The sequence below is a fragment of the Protopterus annectens genome, chromosome 1.part2, assembly GCF_019279795.1.
Source record: "Protopterus annectens isolate FY-2018-M chromosome 1.part2, PAN1.0, whole genome shotgun sequence".
In the NCBI taxonomy this organism is placed as follows: Eukaryota; Metazoa; Chordata; order Ceratodontiformes; family Protopteridae; genus Protopterus; species Protopterus annectens.
Genome location: NC_056727.1, coordinates 1,243,717,812 through 1,243,738,448, shown reverse-complemented (window position 1 = coordinate 1,243,738,448; position 20,637 = coordinate 1,243,717,812). Strand labels below are relative to the sequence as shown.

General features: G+C 42.0%; 1 protein-coding gene across 1 annotated transcript in view; it reads left to right on the top strand.

Annotated features, from left to right (window-relative positions):
* The window catches only part of ZMPSTE24 (zinc metallopeptidase STE24), an 842,432-nt gene that overhangs the window by 632,226 nt on the left and 189,569 nt on the right, over nt 1-20,637 (top strand). Inside the window, exon 8 of the mRNA XM_044060120.1 lies at nt 6,541-6,645. Within this exon, the coding sequence (XP_043916055.1) occupies nt 6,541-6,645 (105 nt within the window). The remainder of the gene's footprint in view (nt 1-6,540; nt 6,646-20,637) is intronic.

Sequence of the window (20,637 nt, the reverse complement as noted above, 5' to 3'; positions counted from 1 at the left end):
CTTAGTGGTCTGGTGGTGCGATAGGGTTGGAGTAGATTCTGGAGGGATGGGACATTTAGTGGATGGTTTACTAGTTTGTGGGTGAGTGAGAGTTGATACCACTGAAGGAGGTGAGGGAGTTCAAGCCAGCCCAGTTCAGCAAGTGAGAGACAGTGGTGACTAAGGTAGGATGCCCCTGTGGCGAATTTTGTTGTAGCAGGTCTCTAGCTTGTTTAGATCACATTGCCTTAGGTTGGTATATACTGGAGAGGCATAAAGTAGGGTGGAGATAAGGTGGGAATTTGTTATTGAAATCTTTGCTGCTTTGGTGAGAACTTGTTTATTTCTGTATAATGCTCCTAGTTTTTTGTGGACTTTTTTTATGGTCATGGATATGTGAATGTCAAATTTTAGTTTATTGTCTATTTCTACTCCTAGCAATTTGATGTGTTCAGTTGGGTATATAGTGGTGTTGTCTTTTGCTGTGATGTTAAAGTAAGAGTTGTTTTGAGTATGTTTGGTGGGTTGGAAGACGAGTAGTTTAGTTTTGTTTGGGTTGAGTATTAATTGGGCATCGGATAACCATGTTTCAACAGAGGAAAAGGCTTCCTGTGTGACTTTTTGCAGTTTGGGTAGGGACTGGGCTGAGCAGATGATGGTAGAGTCATCTGCGTATTGGATGAGTGTGCCATGTTTGGTGGCAGAGGCTAGACTATTGGTGTAAACAGAGAAAAGTAGGGGTCCAAGGATGGATCCTTGGGGAACCCCTATGGAGACAGGTAGTTGGGGAGATATGTCATTCTGCCATACAACGGATTGTTGGCGGTCAGACAGGTAACGCTGAAACCAGTTGGTGACTGATTGTGAGAAGGATAGGTTATTGAGGACAGAGATAAGTTGTTTGTGTGGGACCATGTCAAATGCTTTAGATAGGTCTAGGAAAGTAGCAGAGGAGAGATAGCCATTGTTTTTATGCTGAAGGATAGTGTTTGTAAAGGAGAGTAAGGCAGTGGTGGTGCTATGGTTTGGTCGGAAACCATGCTGAGTACTGGAAAGGAGGTTGTTAGTAAGGAGGTAGTGTGAGACCTGAGAGTGTATGCATCTCTCTAGTATTTTGGAGAGTGGAGAGAGAATAGCTATGGGGCAGTAATTGGTTAGTTCTGCAGAGGGTCCGCCTTTGTGGAGGGGAATTATATGTGAGACTTTCCACAATGTGGGAACGTAACTTTCTGACAGAGATCGGTTAATCAAGATGGATACTGGGTAGGCCAGAGCATCAGCTGTGATTTGTTGGTATTCACTTGGGAGGTTGTCTGCTGCTAATTTGGTGGGTTTAAGTTTAGTTAAGAGTTTTTTTTATGTCGGAGGTAGGTACAGGAGAAAAAGAGAAGGCAGTGGGGAGATTACTAGTTGAAGGTGTGGGTTGGAGGGGAGGGGGGTTGTGTTGTTTAGCTAGTGATAGTATGGTTTGGGTGAAGTGTGTGTTGAATGAGGTAGCAATATTTTCTGAGGAGTGAGGGATGTTAGGAGGAGGGGTACTGACTTTACCTGGGTGGAGGATGGAGTTTATGGAGGACCAGAATTGTTTGGGGCTGTGTTGTGAGGAGTCTATGGCAGACTGGTAGTATTGGAATTTGTCCCGTTTTATTAACTTTTTGACTCTATTGCATAGTTCTAGGAATTTCTGTCTAGCTGCAGGGGTTTTGGTTTTGCGCCAGTGCTCCCAGGCTTTATCCCTGTTTTTCATTTCTGACTTAGTGGTTTTCTGTAGCCATGGGGAGGGTTGTGCTTTGGTTCTGGAAAATCTTATGGGGGCATGGTAATTAAGGATGTTCAGGAAGGTAGTATTAAAAGATTCAACTGTGTCATCTAGACTGAGGTACTTTAGAGCATGCCAGTTACATTCTTTGAGGGATGAGATGAATGTGAGTGGGTTAAAGTTTATTTTTTACGTATTTGACGATAGACGACAGGTTTAGCTTGGTACAGGTATTTTTTGAGTAGGAATGTTGGGGAGTGATCACTGAGGCTATCTGATAAGCAGCCTGTTATATATGACTGGGGGTTCCTATGGACTAGTATCCAATCTAGGGTAGAGTGCTTGCTGGAGTTTTTATTTATCCTTGTTGGTGAATGGACTAGTTGGGTGAAGCCATGAAGGTGTACATGATGGGTTGGATTGTTGCCAGAACAGGATTGCCAGTCAATATTGAAATCACCTAAGATGATAGTTTCTTGGGGGAGATGGTGGGTAGACCAGCTGAGGAGGTTTTCTAGTGGAGGGATGTTTTGGCCAGGTGGGAAGTAGCATCCAATTATGTTGATGGTTTTGTTTCGATTAATTTTGAGGTTGGTATATATTATTTCTTCATTGCCTATTTGTGGAGCTGATGATTTTAAGATCTGGATGTTTAGATGTTGTTTAAATATTATAGCTACACTACCTCCTTTTTTGTTTAGCCGGTCTACTCTTAGTATGCCGTAACCTGTAGGGAGTATTTGCTCACTGGTAATGTGAGGTTTTAGCCAGGTTTCTGTCAGGACGACTATATCTGGGGAGTATAAGTCTATAGTGGCATGGAGTTCATGGACTTTGTTGGATATACTTCTAATATTTAGGCTTAGTAGAAGGAAGTCACTTGGCTTTCTACTGGCTGTAATATGGGAGAAGTTGTGATTTCTAGTCTGATTATGAGGATTGGGGTTGGAGATGGTAGGGCCAGGGTTGGGGTGGATGTCTCCACTTAGGGCTAGTTTTGATATGCATGAGATTATTAGTTTTCTCAGTTTTTGAATGTGTTTGTTTATAAGGGAAATTTTATGATTGTTCTCTGTGGGTAATAGGTATGGTGGGAGGGTTACTATTTTAAGTTGTAGGGATGCTTTACGTTTGGGTAATATAGTTGGTAGAATATGTGGGGGGTGCATAAGGATGGTTCTTGAGCTGGTGGGAGGGGAGCTGAGTATGGGTGAGACATGGGTGGTGGTGTGAGTAGTAGTACAGTGGTAGTGGTTGAGTGGGGAATGATGGAGCTTTGGTAGGATGTAAGATATGCAAGGAGAGTGCATGCAGTGAGCAAAGGAAAGGTATGCTTGTACATGTCAGTTGAGGAGGTGTGATAGTAGAGGGAATATGGAGGAGGTAGTGTTGGGTTAGCGCTGTGGTTGGCTATTGGAAAGATGGGAGGGGTTTGAGTGCAATAAAGGTGGGACCACTGGGGGCGGGAGGGAATAGGGGGCAGGGCGGGGAGCGAAGCGGGTAGAGACCCTGTTAGGTTCTTGTATGAGGGGCTGGGTGATCATTTTTCACCCAGCAGGGTTTCTCTGAGGACAAACCCTACATTTATGCCTAAGGTGGTGTCCAGTGTGGCCCTCAATCAAACCATTCACTTGCCTACCTTTTATCCAAATCCACAGAACAAGGGTGAGAAAATTCTGCATTCTTTGGACATACACAGGCAGTTACGCTTCTACTTGGACAGAACTAAAGCTTTCAGAAAGACTGAGCAACTTTTAGTGTCATATGCTGCAGGATCACAAGGAAAGGCCATCTCAAAACAGGCTATTTCTAAATAGATAGGCCACTGCATCCGTTTCTGCTATTCTCAACATGGCAAATCAGTGCCTAAGGGCATTAAGCCTCATTCCACTAGAGCAGCAGCCACTTCAGCAGCCTTCCTCAGGGGAGTACCAACCAAAGAAATCTTAGAGGCTGCAACTTGGAGTTCAGTGCACACCTTTACAAAGCACTACCACTTGCCTCTCTACTCTTAAGTCCAGAGCAGGCTTCGCCACTGCAGTTCTGCAGGGTCTCATAGCCTCTCCTAATCCTATTTAGCCCAGCCACTCTTCCTCAGCTTTGAGATTCAACCCAAGAGTAATGTCTGCAACAGTGAAACACGATGAACATAGTACAGTTGTGTGCCTACCATAAATGTAGATGTTCCAGTGTATTCACCGTTGCAGTCCAGGTTACTCACCCACCACCCCCCTTCTCCGTGCTGGAACTTATCTGCACTTCTCTGTCCTTTACAACCTTTTTGGTGTATTTGCTTATAGATGAAGGAAATGTTATTTTTGTGTATGCATTTCTTATTAATATATTTTTTAGCCTACCTATTTGGGGCACCTGACATCTGGGGCAAGAAAAACTGAAGAAAATGGCACCGGCTGCATCTTTTATACCCCTGGCGCACTGATGTCAGGGAAGAAGCGACAGCAACCGATGCCGGACCTAGACTTTGGAATTCTGGCCGACTGAGGGTAGCCTGCCAGCAGGATAACCCAAGAGTAATGGCTGCAACAGTGAATACACTGTAACATCTACATTTATGGTAGGTACACAACTGTACTTTTGGTTTTATCATGGACAGGTTATGCCTACTGAAACAGGTAGACTTCTCTGAGAGGGTCACCAAGGCAATGGATTAGGGCAAAATTGTGCATACTGCCTACTTTGACTAGCTAAGACATTTGATACAGTACCCCACTCAGACATTGTAAACAGACTCCCAAAGTTAGACATAATCCCCTATGTAACTGGCTGGCTGGATAGCCACCTGGCTCACAAACGGGACCCAGGAAGTTAAAATTGGAGAGACCACCCTCACAAAGAGGCCAGTCACCAGTGGAGATCCCAGGGCTCTGTGCTGGGCCAGCATCTATTTTTCAGAAGGCAAGGCTAATTTTTGAAGGTCTTCTGGCTTACTTAGTTTCAGATTATTGCAAGCTAGGAGCAATTATGGAAATCCCACCCAAGATACTAACATCTTACAGGAAGGTTTAACACAGATGACTGGTGCCAAAGCCATGGCTTAAAACTTAGTGCCAAAAAATACATAATACCTTTCAGGATGTCCCCCACCCAGGGAAACTACCTCATTGATAACATACCCTTAAACATTGAGAGTAGTCAGGGATTTGGGGACTCGTGCAGATATTAATATGGCTTTCACCCAACATATATCTAAGGTAGTAGGAAAGTCATTCTATGTCGCTCAACTTGTAAGTAAGAGCATGGCATCTAGGTCCAGGGAAGTCATCTTGCCCCTGTACTCGACCATCATCAGACCCATCACTGAGTAACCAGCCCCTTCAGTGTGTACCTGACCAGGCACATGTAGCACCTGGTAATGTCCACAGAATTTCCTTTTAAAAAGAATACAGGGTGTAAAGACAATGTCCTATGCAGATCGCAACACATCCTTATGTCTGTACTCTATTTCCTACAGACTACTGAGAAGCAGTTTATGCCTGGCATACAAGGAATCCTTGGATTCCTGCTCTGATGTCCCATTTGCATATTCTCAAAACAAACAGCATCAGAACTGCTAGATCTAAGGATGTAAACATTGCTTGTGACTCGCATACATGTCCCTCCAGCACATCCTATTTATCTCAGAAAATCCCCCTTGTCTAGTATAGACTTCTCATCCATGTGAAGCAGAACCCTTCCTTAACCCTATTCAGACACAACCTGGACCAGTAGATGGGACATTGGAAATTCACCCCTTGTCCTGACACCTACGTCACTGTTGGAGGCAGCCATTAAATCATGCATTAACATACACCCTTTAAGTTAACCTGTAAGGCACAATAACTCATGGGATGCATTTGGGTTGCATGGCTAAACTTCTAAGGGCCCCAGTAAAGGTTAGCCTAGTATACATCTATGAACTTATAAAAGTACACAGTTCTGTATTCTGTTATAAAGAACTGAAGATGTCATCTGTTTATTAAGAAAACTATTCCTTGGTTACACGGGAGAGGAATATATAGTTCACTTCCACTGGCCATAGAAATTAATATGTTATCCTGCAGGCCATAGAAATTAATATATTATCCTGCAGGCCATAGAAATTAATATGTTATCCTGCTGTAGATGATGCTGGTGAAGCTTCTTGATTAATCCATTCTAGAGGCAGTGCTTGAGATGGAGGGGAGAGAGTACATTATCTGAGGGTGTTCAGCAGAAGCTGCCAAGAGAGCAAAGAGAATATGGACATGGAATATAAAACTAGGCTTACTTTCCTGCTTGCTGGGTGAATAAATTAAAAAAAAAAAAAAAAAAAAAAAAACAGATGAAATGTGATGTGGGCATTCTACATTATCAATAGACTGCGTGGGTGTTTGAAGACCTGAGGAAGTATAGGTATGGGGAGGTGGAGAAGGGGCACTGATATGATTAAGTACAAGGAAAATGATAAGACTGATAGAAAATATTACTTTCTGAGAGCAGCAAGTTCCTGAAATGCATCGCAGGGGGGTTCACCACATGTACATATATGGTGAAATTCAGAAGTATTGAGACAAATGAAATGCTTCCTGTAGTATCTCTAATATTTTCATGGCATGCTCATCTTCTCATGCTTCTGGAGATGTATTTGTCATGAGATCCTACCATAAAACTTAAGTCTGTTTTTTCAAATGTGATCACGTATGTAGCAGTCAGATGTGCTGTCATGTATAATAAGGAATGCCTCCACATAATCTTTGGAATTGCAGGTTTTAAACATGTTTCTAAGCCACTGCCTTATGTGGTTTTCACTGTTTTTCTTCCAGAACAAAAAGCAGGGTTGCAACAATGAAGAGGTTTTAGCAGTACTGGGACATGAACTTGGCCACTGGAAGCTAGGACATACTGTGAAGAACATTGTCATTAGCCAGGTAAATTCTCACTGCACTGACATTTTGAAAAGTTAATCAAGCGCCTTTAAAAAGATTCCATACGAACAAGAAACAAAGTTAAAGCAATATCTGAAAGGCATTTAGTTGTATACTTCTGTTTTAATTTACATGAGTTGTAAAACCTAAACTGCTGGGAAGCCATTTGTATGTCTGAGTAACCTGTCTGTTTGGAAAGTTATATAAAGTGACTGTTTATCAAAGAAGTGTGCTGAAGTTAAGGTCCCAGTTTTCCTGCGCAACTGTTGTGACTAGATTGGGCTACTGTTTAGATGACAGAATAATCGCTAGTTATGAAATGCATAGAATATAAAGGCGATACTAGGGGAAACATATTTGTATTTATACAAACTGATGTTGGAACTCAGTGTTTGACATGAAAAAGCCCACTCTAGTAGGCAGAACAGTTGTACATCTTTAAATGTCCTTTCAAGTTGGTCCTGAAAATCTCAACTGGTCTACACGTCTGTTCTGTGTCAAGACTGTGATGTGTGCATTCTCGCAGAAACCCATGGCCTATATAGCTGTTCACATATTGAACGAATTTCACAATGCGTTTTGGAAGATGTGCATCTGATTTATAAAACGTACACTTAAACAAAACTGCTTGTAGTGGCCAGAACCCCCACATTCTTTTTTCTTTTTGATCCCGATCATAGTGTTGATGGCTGATGTCCACACTCAAGACCACTAATATTTAAATCTTATCACCTACGTATTTCAGAGATTGTCTGAGACCTTCATCTGTATCGGGCATTTAGCAGGGATGTAGGGGGCTGAGTACATGGACCAAACAAAAACGTCATAAAAAGATTCCGACAGGTTTATGATAGGTAAAAGGTAAGTGATCGTAAGTCTAAGACTTTTTTTTTTAAGGCTGGCACTGTTTTGACATTTCCTGCTCTTGTGGTGGCCTCAGTTGACTCGTTAATGTGACTGGCATCTTATTGCACTGTGTCCTTGTCCCAGTATTTACCTTCTTATAGCTGCAAAATTAAATATAAAGGCACCTCAGCACACCTGCTGTTGGGAGCAAGGGACTGGGAATTTGTCATCACCTTTCATGATAAAGGTGTGGGTCCTTGCTCTACTAGAATGTTTCTGTGTCTGATTGTGGACATGGAGGGATAGACACTTTAACCACATAATTGTTGGTCACTTTCTGATAAAGGCCATGTCATTTTCTGGATGCCTTTGGCTTTCCTAGACTCTGTACTGGGATTTCACATCTTTTTCATTGCTAAGTGGAAGCTGGAAGCACTGGTGCAGTTTTTGACAGCTAGGTACTAAGCCAGCACTAAGCCGTGTTCCATTTTCTTATGCTTTTGTTTGGTACTATGTCTGGTGCTGAAAATATGATTAGCTCCTTTGTGCCACCAAAGCAGGAATGGTATATGGTTGACTATCACGACTGAATGGGAGGCAGTGGTCATCTCCTTATTCTGAATCATTTGCTCTGGCCATATCAGAAAAGATATAAACCATTTGTATGAAACTGAAAGGGTAATTTTCTGTCAGTTCTAGTTGAACAGAGTCTTCTTTTGACAAAATAATAAGGCTGTGTAATTCCACTCTAAATTGGCCAGCTATTGTGTATGCCTTATAATTGTCTTTATGCTTATCTTAGACATTGTAAATCAGAGCCTGATGTTACTCTGGAGAGTAATTGGAGATGAATTATTGCAGCAGGGAACCACCAATGTTTGTGCCCTTCTTCAGCAAAGGGGGAAGATCGCTTTTTCAAGCCAACCACTAGAGTGGTCTTAATTTTGATTAGACATCCTAAAGTGCACTCATATAATTTTATGTGCCTGCAATGAATCAGAGGTCTTATAGTTTGACCACTCTCCCTAGACAGATTCCAAGACTGTGGATATACCTTTACCAAACTGCTCTCTTCAAATGACTAATTTCTCATTTTATGTAGCTCATTTCCATATTTGTTTCGGAGCATTTCATGGAAAAGTTGTGGTCTTTCTTAGCTGGGAGTAATGGAAAGCTGTTGTGAAATTCCCTAACACAACAGTTTAGGTAGAGTTGCATATAGAGTGTTCCTTTTATGCAACAGACTCAGTTGGCCAAGACTGCCACCACAGGCACTTTTCTTCACAGGGATTTCTGGCATAGTCTCTCCTCTTTACACGAGAATCTATGTTAAACTATTCTGAATACTTATTTTGTCAGGCATGTCCCCTTAAGTGAATTTTTCTCATGAGATAATTGAGAATTTTCAAAAACTGGATGCCTAGTGGCTTCTTTCAGGAGTCTTTTGGTGACATTGCCCTAGGGTTTACTTTGGGTGCAGTTACTTCTAGTCAGCAGCAACTCAGCAGTATTTGCATTGCTTGCAGGGCATTGCATTTTGTTTAATATCTGAGCTTCTAGATACAGTTGAGAGTCCACAGGGCAGAATAGCAAAACAAACAGCACCAGAATTACCTGTTCTAAAGAAGTAAACCTTGCCTGTGATATAAATAGGATATACTGGAGAGATAGGCATGTGACCCATAGACTATCCCTTCTCTGGAACAGGCTCTCCATCCAAATGAAGCAGCGTTCTTCCCCAGCCCAATTCAAATGTAACTTGGATGGGGGAACAGGAAATTCATCCCTAGTTTGGCACTTATGTCTCTAATAGACACAAGCATCCTGTAAATAGTATACCTTTCAAGCCCCTGCTTGTAAATGTTTCAACTCTGCTTGCACTTTTCAAGGGTACTAGAACTCATCAGAGATTCGGGATGCATAGCTAGGCTTAAAAAGGGTCTTGTGGTCATTAGCCTAGTGAACACCTTTGAACCTTTCAAATACTACCTTAATGTACTAAATCATAGTTCTGTTGGAGATTTCTAAATAAGTATGCATTTTGATTTGTTTTTCTGTGCTGAAGAAAGATATGGAAATCTGAAAGCTTAAGATGTGTTTATAATGTTTTTTAGTAAAATATGGTGATAATCTGAGTGCTTGTCGCTTTTTTTTTTGTTTGTTTGTTTTGCTGTCTCTGTACAGCTAATTGCTAAAAAAAAATGTAACCGTTGCATCATACTTTCTTAGCCGAGTGCTGTCAGGCTGCTGGTCAGTGTTATGAAAGGATATCCCACTTGGGGGACACTTGAGGCAAGTTTGGCTGAGTACAACACCAACTTGGTTGTCTCCCAAGGGTTTATCTTTGATCGCCTATTGCAGAGGTTCCCAAACTTTTTTGATTTTCGGCTCCCTTGCTGAATCTAGATTTTCCCAAAGCTCCCCCCCACGGCACGCATAAAGTGCATATTTCAGGGGTTCCCAAAGTGTGCGCTGTGGCGTCCTGGGGAGCTGCGGCTTCCTCACAGGGGTGCCGCAAGCTAATAAGCTTAGCTGCAGAATAAACCGCAAGCAGTTCATGGTTTATTCTGCAGTTAAGCTTATTAGTTTGCAACGAGTGTGAGTTAATGCAGGAATGAATGAAGAAGTGGCTGTGTGTGTGTGAGATCGGGAGAATGAGAATTATGTGTGAATGAATGCAGGTATGAATGAGGACATGACTATGTGTATGTGTGAGATCGGAAGAGTGAGAGGTATGTATGAATGAATGCATAAGTGGGTGTGAGATCGGGAGAGAGAGATGTGTGAGTGAATGCAGGTATGAATGAGGAAGTGGGCTGTGTGTGTGAGAATGAATACAGGTATGTGTGAGAATGAATACAGGTATGAATGAGGAAGTGTGTACGTCTGTGTGATTCACGCCTTTCAACTGTGCAGATTTTCGCAGAATGTCCAGATTTGTGCCTCATTTTTGGTGTGTTCTAAAATCTGTACTTTTTTGGAAAATAGTTGAAGACTGAAGTCATTAAATAATGACAAACATTTGAGTTTAAGACTCCACATCTTTCAGAGAATTCATGCTAATGCAAAACCTATTATTCTATCAACTTTCTAAGTTTGTAAGAACAATATTGAAAATATGTCCCTATTTGTCCCCCATCGTTTTAGGCTTTGTCCAGATTTTTAGAACAAAAAAATCTGGACAAAGCCTAAAATGATGGGGGGACAAATAGGGACAGATTTTCAATATTGCTCTTACAAACTTAGAAAGTTGATAGAATAGTAGGTTTTGCATTAGCATGAATTCTCTGAAGGATGTGGAGTCTTAAACTTATTTTAATGACTTCAATCCTCATCTATTTGCCAGAGAAGTACAGGGAACACACCAAAAATATGAGGCACAAATCTGGACAATCACACACGCACACACACACACACACACACACACACACACACACACACACACTCTCTCACACTCTCACTCTCTCTCACTCTCTCTCTCACATCTCTCTCTCTCTCTCTCTCTCTCCTGATCAAACACACACACAGTCACTTCATCATTCATACCTGCATTCACTCACAAATCTTTCTCTCCTGATCAAACACACACGCAGTCACTTCCTCATTCATACCTACATTCACTCGTACGTCACTCCCCCCCCGATCAAACACACACAGTCACTTCTTCATTCATACCTGCATTCACTCACACATCGCTCTCTCTCCCCCCCCCCGATCACACACACACACACACACACACACACACACACCCTCATTCATACCTGCATTCATTCATACATCGCTCTGTCTGTCACAACCACTTACACATTCATTCTTACATCCCTCTCACTCTCCCGATCTCACAAACACACAACCACTTCTTCATTCATTCCTGCATTCACTCTCTGGATCTCGATCACACAGACACAGACACACACACACACACACTTCATTCATTCCTGCATTCACTCACACATTGCTCTCACTCTTCCGATTACACACACACACATAAACACACGTACTCTTGCTTTCATGCACGCATTCACTCACACACACAGACAGACATACACACACACACACTCATACAGGCATTCACTTACCTGCAATCAGTTGCTGCTGCTCACGGCCCCCCTGTGAGGAAGCCGCGGCTCCCCAGGCCACCGTGGCACACAGTTTGGGAACCACCGCCCTATTGTGTGTTCAATATCTTTAAACACAGTATTGATTAAATTGTCAAAGTGCCACCATAAAGGAAGTCAGTGACTTTACTTTAATGTGGTCAGCAAACTTGCGCTCTCTTTCATCTCCCAAGATCAAGTTTGTTTATCCTACAGCCATATAGAACAAGCAGCTTATAAACTTCTAACACTAAATGCCAAAACAACCAAACTGACGATTTTCCAGCCTACTATAAGCAGTAAAAACCTAACTCAACTATGACTTCTAAGAATAATACAACACCAGAGCCAAGTGCAACAAACAAAACAACTTGATGTACTCATTGATAGTATGCTAAAGTTTAACCTTTACATTAATTATGTAATCTAAATAAAAAACTAAAAATTCTGTACATTGTACACAAACATTATTTGACACCCATGCACACACGCGCGCCCAGTTTCAGTCAGCTGAAGCCCTGTTAAGTTCCAAAACTGTTGAGCTTTGTACCCATATTAACCAACATTCAAAAAAAAACACTTCTAAACAAACTGGATATGCACTGTAATAAAATAGTCAAGTTTGGTACAAATCTCCCTAACAAAGCCCATTACTGTTGCTGTTCATCAAGCCCAGTGGTTAGAACTCCAACCTATCCTGAACTACTCACCTAATGTGTACGATATCCTGTCTGCTCCTTATTATGCAAATGTACTTCAGCCGCACAGATTCCAACACCTTCATCTGCTACTCTTGCCCCAACAATGTTCCACACTGAATATCTCCAGCTGGAAGCCTTTGTCTGTTCCACTGTAGTTCTGATCAGTTATTCTATTGATGAATATGTGCCCATTTTATGGAAACATTACTTTATCATACCCATCCACAAGGTGGACAGGATAATGGTATCTAAATTATAGACCAATAGCTATTCTGTTCTCTGTTTCCAAAATACTTAACATTTGCTTACTGATGCACATTTATTTTCTTTTCAAAACCAACCTACTCTCACCAGTTTAGCACGACTTTCACCGTGGACTCTTATCTAAATCAGTGCACATTCAGTACCTCTATAGTTTTGGATATCAGTAAGGCCTTTGATACTGTACCTTGGAGTTCTTCTGCAAAGGACTCATCTGAAATGGGGCTATTTACTCAGTCAAGACTATCCCAGTCATCCAGTGCAAATAAATAAGTTAATTCCTGGAACAGTTCTTCTCTGCTAGCTTCTCTGTTAGACTCCTGAATTAAAGATAGGGGTATGTGCAGTCCAGCCTGGACAAAATGGCTGAGCTCTGACCTCTGGACAGGGTTAGGGGAAAAAGTTTGAAAAGTGTGGTTTCCAGCTAATGAATAAATAAAACAGAATGACTGAATGGGAGAATAAAGATAATCTGATTGCCTTTAAAGCAGCCTCAAAAGTAAAGGAACTGTGTATTTTTTTCCCCAAAAAAATGACCACAGTTGCAGAAGGCATGGGAGCAAAGAAGTTCACATGAGGGAGCCCGCAAACACAGGTGGAAAACCTATTGAACAGGTTTAGGAATTTGGATGAAGACACTTCACTGAAGCAGATGTGCAGGATCACGAAGAGATTGTACTGGAACTGGAGTAACCAGTTAATAGATTAACAAATGCTGGATGACCTGGAGAGCAGGTTGTGAATATGTAATATCAGAATCCTAAGAATATACAATAAAGGGCTGAAATAGACTTGGAAAAGTTCATTCTGGAGCTAATGCAGAAGAGTTTTTGTTAGAAAACACTTAGATCCTATTCATTCAGTCCATCAAATATGACATATTGTACTGGAGCTGCAGAAACTGATTAATGAATTAACAAAAATGGATTACTTGGAGAGCAGGTTGTGAAGATGTGACATCAGAATCCTAAGAATACAGGAGAAAAGGGCTGAAAAGGACTTAGAAAAGTTCATTCTGGAGCTGCTAAACACTGATCCTATTCATTCTGTCCATCCAAGATGATATACAGATCCTCAGAGCCACTTGTTGGATCTGATCGAGTACCATCAGTGCTTCAAACTTGATCCCCTTAAGAACTTACCTCCCATAATGTCTCCTGAATTACTTCATTTTCTTCCTTTGTAAACAGACACAGATCTGTGCAACTATGTTCTGTACCTTGTGTAATTTTTTTCTAAAAGTTGTAGTTTGTGTATTTCTGTGATGTCTAAAAGTTTATTCCAGTATTTAGACTATATATAATAGTGATTATAGTGTATTTTATATAAATAATACTTTTTTTACAATGAGTTTATTCTGGAATGTCTGTTAAAATTTTGAGTGTAATTCTTGCTTATGTACCATGGATAAACATTCTTTAAAAAGTGTTTCTTTTGTGGGCACAAGGTCCCACTACAGGATTTGCATAATCAATGTGTCTGCCTGGGGAGTTCAACACCTTATGGTGGACTGTGAAATTTGCAAAGGGTTTGGTCCTTGGACTATTTCAGGTAGGAGGAATAAACATATTGAAAAGTTTGCTCCCTCCTGACCCAGAGACTTCGAAGCCCAAGAAACATGCAGAGAAGCCATCAATTTCCCTAGTGTTGTGGACATCTTCCAAGAGGGTCTCACTCAGACAAATGACTGGTGCCAGAAACATGGCCTCAAGCTGAATACCAAAAAATGCATCATCATCCCCTTTTGGGAGAGTGATGTGCCCACAAATTATCACATTAATAACAATGTCCTAAACACTCAGTTGTGAGGGATTTGGGCACCCAGGTTAATAGCATCCTGACTTTTGACCACCATATTGCTTCTATGGTATGGAAAGCCTTCTACATGGCCCACCTCATAAGTAAGGGTCTCTCATCCAAGAACAAGGAGGTCATAACCTCTTTATACCCCTTTTTAAGTGCACCCTGGATAACGGGATGGGAAACAGAATATACCCCCTGGGATTCCACCCATGTCCCTGCTGGATAGGGGTATTGGGTGCTGATGTGTCTAAACGTGAGCTAAACTCTTGGCTAGTCTTATAAGGGGGGCTCAGGGCCAATAGCCTAGTAACCTCCTATGATCCTTTAAATTGAAGTACTAATAGTCACAAAAGGGTTAAGCTTTGTAAGAGGACCTCCTCCTCCCATGGCCAGCCCTTCAACAGGGTATCAACTCCATACCCCCCCAATCAAGGAAGGCCACACACTGGGCGAGACTAACCTAGGGAATGCTCCCATTTCCAAGTCATGTAAACTCGCAAAGGATCCTTTAACTGTTTGATATAGAGCAGCAATCAAAATATTTTTGAAGACTCCTGAGATTTCTTCAGCCACAGTAGGTTAAGTTTAATAACTCCTGTAACTTTCAGCAGACCACAAGAAATTGGATTGAGGTTCTCCTCCAATTAAGAACACAACAAGCAATAGAAAGAAGCTACCATGGAAATCAGAAGCCACCCCTGTGGTGACTAGACACTGTCCCTGGCGCCAAAAAGGCCAGAGATTTTCTTACGTTTTTTTTGCATTTTGGGGATGGGGGCATGTATTGTTTATATGGGTGTGTTTATATGTATGTTGTGGTCAGAGGTTCGGTGCATGTGAATGGTAATATTTTGAGTGGTGAGTGTTTGTGTGTAGTGTTTCTTTTCTGTAATTGGTGATTGGATTTTGTTTTTTTGTTTTGTTTTCATTTGCGTAGTACGCTGTTTGATGAGTGTGTGATAGGGTTCATAGGATGATACTAGGCTATTGGCCTGGAGGCCCTTATAAGCCTAGCCAAGAATTTCATCCATGTTCCCTCAAAGTCAGCACCTCTTTCCCCTCACCAGCAGGGACACAGGTGGGATCCCAGGGGTGTATTTTCTATTTCCCATCCAGGCAACAGATTCCTCTTACAGGGCTAGAGAGGTGCTCTGCTTGACATGAAGAGGGAGTCTATTCCACGGGGGAGTCTTTGGGAAACAAATCTATCCCACCAACAAGTTATATTAATGTCACAGACCAGGTTAAAACCTTGCATGCAGGTTGAGCAAGGGGAGTTTGTCTTACGGATATGCATCAACTCCATCAAGGCTGGGTCTGAAATGGCCTTGTACGCCAGACACAGGTCACATCTGAGCAGTCTGTATGAGCCTGAGTAGAGGCACAGGGCTTTTTTAGCCTGTCTGTATAGGATAGGTGTTTGAGACCCTGCAGTTTCCTGATTTTGATATGATCATTGTTATGACAGTGTCTGGTTTGATGTTCAGTGGCTTGTGTTAGGTGAGTGAATGTTCTTTATTTTCATTTAATTTATATGTACGCTACAACACACATTGCCTTATGGCAGTATAACAAACTGTGTGTGTTTAGCTGGTTAAGGTTATTTGAAGTATTGGACATCCCAAATGGTTAAGTGACAATTTGTGAAAGCAAATAGTTTATTGAAAGTTCATAGGTAGGTACTAGGCTATTGGCCCAAGGGCCTAAGTAAGCCTAGCCAACAAGGTTCCCTGGCTTATGCCACCCAAGAAAGTTATTTTCTTTGCCACTGTTGAGCAGAGCCACATAAGTGATCCCCCGGGGTGTATTTCCTATTTCCCATCCACTCATCAAGATTTTTCTTGGCAGAGTGCTAATGAGGAACTTTGCTTGGCATAGATAGGTAGCTTGTTCCAGAGTATGGAAAGTCTCTGGGACAGGAATCTATCCCTCCAGCATGTCCTCTTTATTGTGGTGACAAGGTTTAGGTCCCTAGAGAGTGTAGCTTGGAGGGATTGGAATTTCTTTAGGTGTAGCATGTCCAACAGCTCTGGGTTTGACAAAGCTTTATATGTTAGGCAGATATCTCCTTGGAGTAGGTGATAATGCTACAGAGTAAAGCTGGAGCTTTTTGAGACTGTCAGTGTAGGGCATCTGTTTGAGGCCAGTAATCCTTTTTGTGAGGTACTTCTGTGGCCTTTCCAGCTGCTGCAGATGTCTTGTGAGGTACATTCCAAAAGGGGCATTGTACTCTATAATGGTTCTGAGTGTCAAGTAGAGGGGAACAATGACCTCTTTTTTTTTTCCTGGATGAGAACCCTTTTGTGATTAGGTGTGCCACGTAGAAAGACTTCCTGACCACTGTGGCTATTTGATTATCAAAGGAGAGACTACTCTCCACCTAGGTCCCAAGGTCTCTTAATCACACATTCGGTGTTAGACTGCTGCCTATGTGGTAGTTCATGGGTACAGAGTTTTTACCAAGGGGGATGACGATGCACTTTTTGGCATTGAGCTTGAGGCCATGGCTCTGACACTAGGCATTTGTCTCATTGAGGCCCTTCTGTAAGATGTCCACATCATTTGGGGACTCGACTGTGGCTCCTAGTTTGCAGTCATCTGCGAACTTCATTAGCCAGAGGCCTTCTACGTTAGCCTATACTTCAGAGAAGTAGATAACCAAACAGGAGAGGTCCCAGGACTGAACCCTGTGGTACTCCACTTGTCACTGGTTTGAAGTCAAATTTGGAGTCTGCAACTTTTACAGTGTGGGTTCTGTTAGTGAGCCAGTTGACAACCCATCTTGTGACATAGGGATTTATACCTAGTTTAGTGAGTTTAGCTATAATCCCAGAATGGGGGATGGTGTCGAAAGCCTTGATGAGCTCAAGATAGGCTGTGTGAGCCACCTTACCCTCGTCTATGGCTTTGGTGACTGCCTCAAAGACGTCATTCAGGTTCAGGAGGCATGATCTGCCTTTCACAAACTTGAACTGGGTGGTGTCCAGAGTTTGGAGGTTACCAATGTCTTTGTTTGAGTTCCATGATGATACATTCCATGGACTTGAAGACCAGGCTCGTCAGGCTAATAGAGTGATAGTTCCTGGGATCAGTGGTGGCTCCCCCTTTGTGGAGTGGGATAACTGTTGCAGTGCGCCATTCACTGGGCATAAAACCTGATGTGAGGCTATGATTGAATATGGTGCTTAGGTGGGGAGCCAGTTTGTTCTGAAGTTCATGTAAAACGCAGCTGTGTTTTTGGCTTTAGAGAGCGCAGCTTTTACCTGCGTAGTTGTGATTACAGGGGTCTCTACATTCTTCCTGTATAGATATGGGCCCTTTATTGGGTGAGAATGGGGTAAAGTTAGCACTGAACCTATCTGCCGGATGTTGGCAATATCAGTTGGTTCTGTAATTTTCATGCCGTTGTGCTGTAACTCAGAGTAGATCTGGGTGTTGCCATTGAGATTCTTGACATAGCTATAAAATGCTTTGTGGTTGTCCTTAGAATCAGTGGCAATTTTGTTTTCGTAGCTAGCTTTGGAGGATCTTATAAGGGATCTCAGCTTCTTACTAAGGCTGACCAGGATTTTACTGTCTCTTGCAACAGTTTCTTCCTTCTGTTGTACAGTTTGTTTATGGCAGGGGACCAGCAGATTGGCTTCCTTTTTTTAGAGGATAGCGTCTTGGTTCTGTTTGGGATAGCACATTGCATGCACTCGTGTAAGTGCTTATAGAGTGCATTTGTGTAGGATTCAGCAGTCGTAACTGTATTGTCCCTCTGCATGGGTGTCATGAAGTTTTCCACTTCTGTCTTAAGAAGCATGAAGTTGGCTTTGGAGAAATTTTTTACCGTGGTTTCCTTGGGGGGGGGGGGGGCAAGATGTGGATATCTAGGGTGATTAGCTTATGGTCGGATCGGACCAACGAGGAGTTGACTTCAGGTGTGGAACACCGGTCACTCATGTTGGTAATGACTAGGTCTAGGATATTGTTGCCCCTGCTGGGGGTGTAGATAAGTTGATCCAGGGCATTGGAATTTATGAATTCCAGAAAGCATTGAGTGAAGGAGTTGGTACATGAGTAGTTTTCCCAGTTAATGGCGGGGTAGTTGAAATTACCCATTATTAGGGTGTTTGGTTGAACCGTAATATTTTCCAGTATGTCAAGAAGAGGAGTGGGAATTTTGGGGCATGTTGGGGGATCTGTAGCAAGCTACAATTTGGATTGCAGTTTTGCCCAGAGTTAGTTGCACTGGATAGCCTCAGATGCATTATGCTGAGCAACTAGCCTGGAGGTGTGGATATCCTTAATGAATATGGACACACCTCCGCCTTTGGTGTTCCGGTCCAGATTACATGGCCAAAAAGTGTGGTATGAGTTCTAGCCTGGTAGTGCAGGGGTGCTCTCAGGAGCCTTGAACCAGGTCTCAGTCACTGCACAGATATCGATGTTCTCCATTTTAAGGAGTTCCTCAAGTGAGTGCATTTTGAGATTTAGACTTCTAGCATTGAGTAGCATTACCCTCAGTTTTTGCTTGCCTGTTGCTGTTACGGTGAATTTGTCATTTGAACCTTGCCTAAAAAAGGCACTATAGGGGTGGCAAGAGCCTTAGCCAGTATCTGGAATCCCAGGGGTGACATGTGCAGGCCATCTCTGGCAAAGCATCATGGTCTGTCGACCATGTCATCCCAGGCAGGCAGATACTAGATCCCCTTAGAATGACACCAGAAGCTTAGCCAATTCTTGAAGTCAGATGTTTAAAAGGGTAACTTTAAAAGGTGTATTTGAGAGATGTAATTAAAAAAAGAGTAAGATGGTTAAAAATACATGGTGTGCATAAATAATGTTGTATTATGAAAATGGTTGGAAACTTGATGGAATACTTCTAAACAGATCTGCCCTTTACTGTACTGCAACTGTGAAGTAATAGGTGAAAAGCCATTACAGAACTTGCTTAATATACTAGTAAATCTGTAAAAAATAGGCACTGAATGGAAAGTTGTATATGTTTGTAAATATTTTTATATTGATTTCATAACAGCAGTGAAGCTGTTTAAAAGTGGTTATTTGTTTTTAGGCAGAGCATGTCCTGCTATGGCCATGTCAAGCATTTACAAATTAACTTAATATACCTCAGGCAACTGTAAGACTTTGTCTTCAGTTATTTAATCACGACCATGCATATTTTGGTTTATTTCTGCCCATTCTGATTTTATGGATAGCAGGAGTTTTGGCTCACCAACTGCCTGGTCATGCAGTACATTAAATGAATGCTACAGCTTTGCTGTCCTTTAATGAACTTCTTTCCATATAATGTGGACCTTCTGATGGACAGCAAGCTTATCCCCATTCAAACCCAAACAGATTTTTTTTTCTTTCATTTTATTTCTGGTGGTTGTTACCTTTGTTCTCATGATCACAGAACTACATGCCCTCATCTTTAAGGGGCTATAGCTGATCTTTCACAAATATTTTGTCTGTTGGGACTAAGATACCTCCTAAAGGTAGTTTATGAACTGCTTGTGAGCAATCCCTTTCATCTTGCCTCATTTATTAGGCTAGGCTAGGCTTATAAATGCCCTAGGGCAGATAGCCTAGTATGAACCTATGAAAAAACAGAAGAGTGAGAGCCTTTCACACTTTTGGATGTATAGAGGCAGCTGAAGTTTTTAACTGAAGCAGATGCTTGAGTTTTAGACTGAAATTTTAGTCAGTGCAGGGTTTCAGTTCCTACCACGCATTCAGACCCACCACATTAGATGAAGGCAGTAAATGTAGCAGTGCCTCCATATTGTTAAAAAAACTCACCTCCAGATTCATTCAACAAGATAATGACTTTGAACTCCTCTGTGTCCAACTTACCATTATAAAACCCCTTATTATATCATAGTTGGGGGTTGGCATAATGGATAAGTTGTTTTCCTCACAGACACGAAGTACAGGGTTTGATTCTCACCTTTGAGGGAATTTTGATAGGCTCAGAGTGACTCACAAGAGCAGCTAGCCTAGTACTTACCTAACTGTAGGACCCCATCTATGGTCCTCTTTAGCACATGCATCCTTTCTGTTATGAATTAAGCTAAATGCCATTCCCCTAGTAAACTTCAACTACAGAGTGCCTAAGGACTGTAATTTAATGTGCAAGTGTCCTGCTGTTGACCCCTCGGTGGGTCTTTAGCCTCTGACAAGCCCTCTCAATTGCTTCCTTCTCCCAAGCTACTGCCCTCTGATAAAGATAGTAGGACCATGGAAAGGCCAAGCAAGAAAGTTTACACCTCTGCTACCTTGGCTTTTAGGGCTGTTAA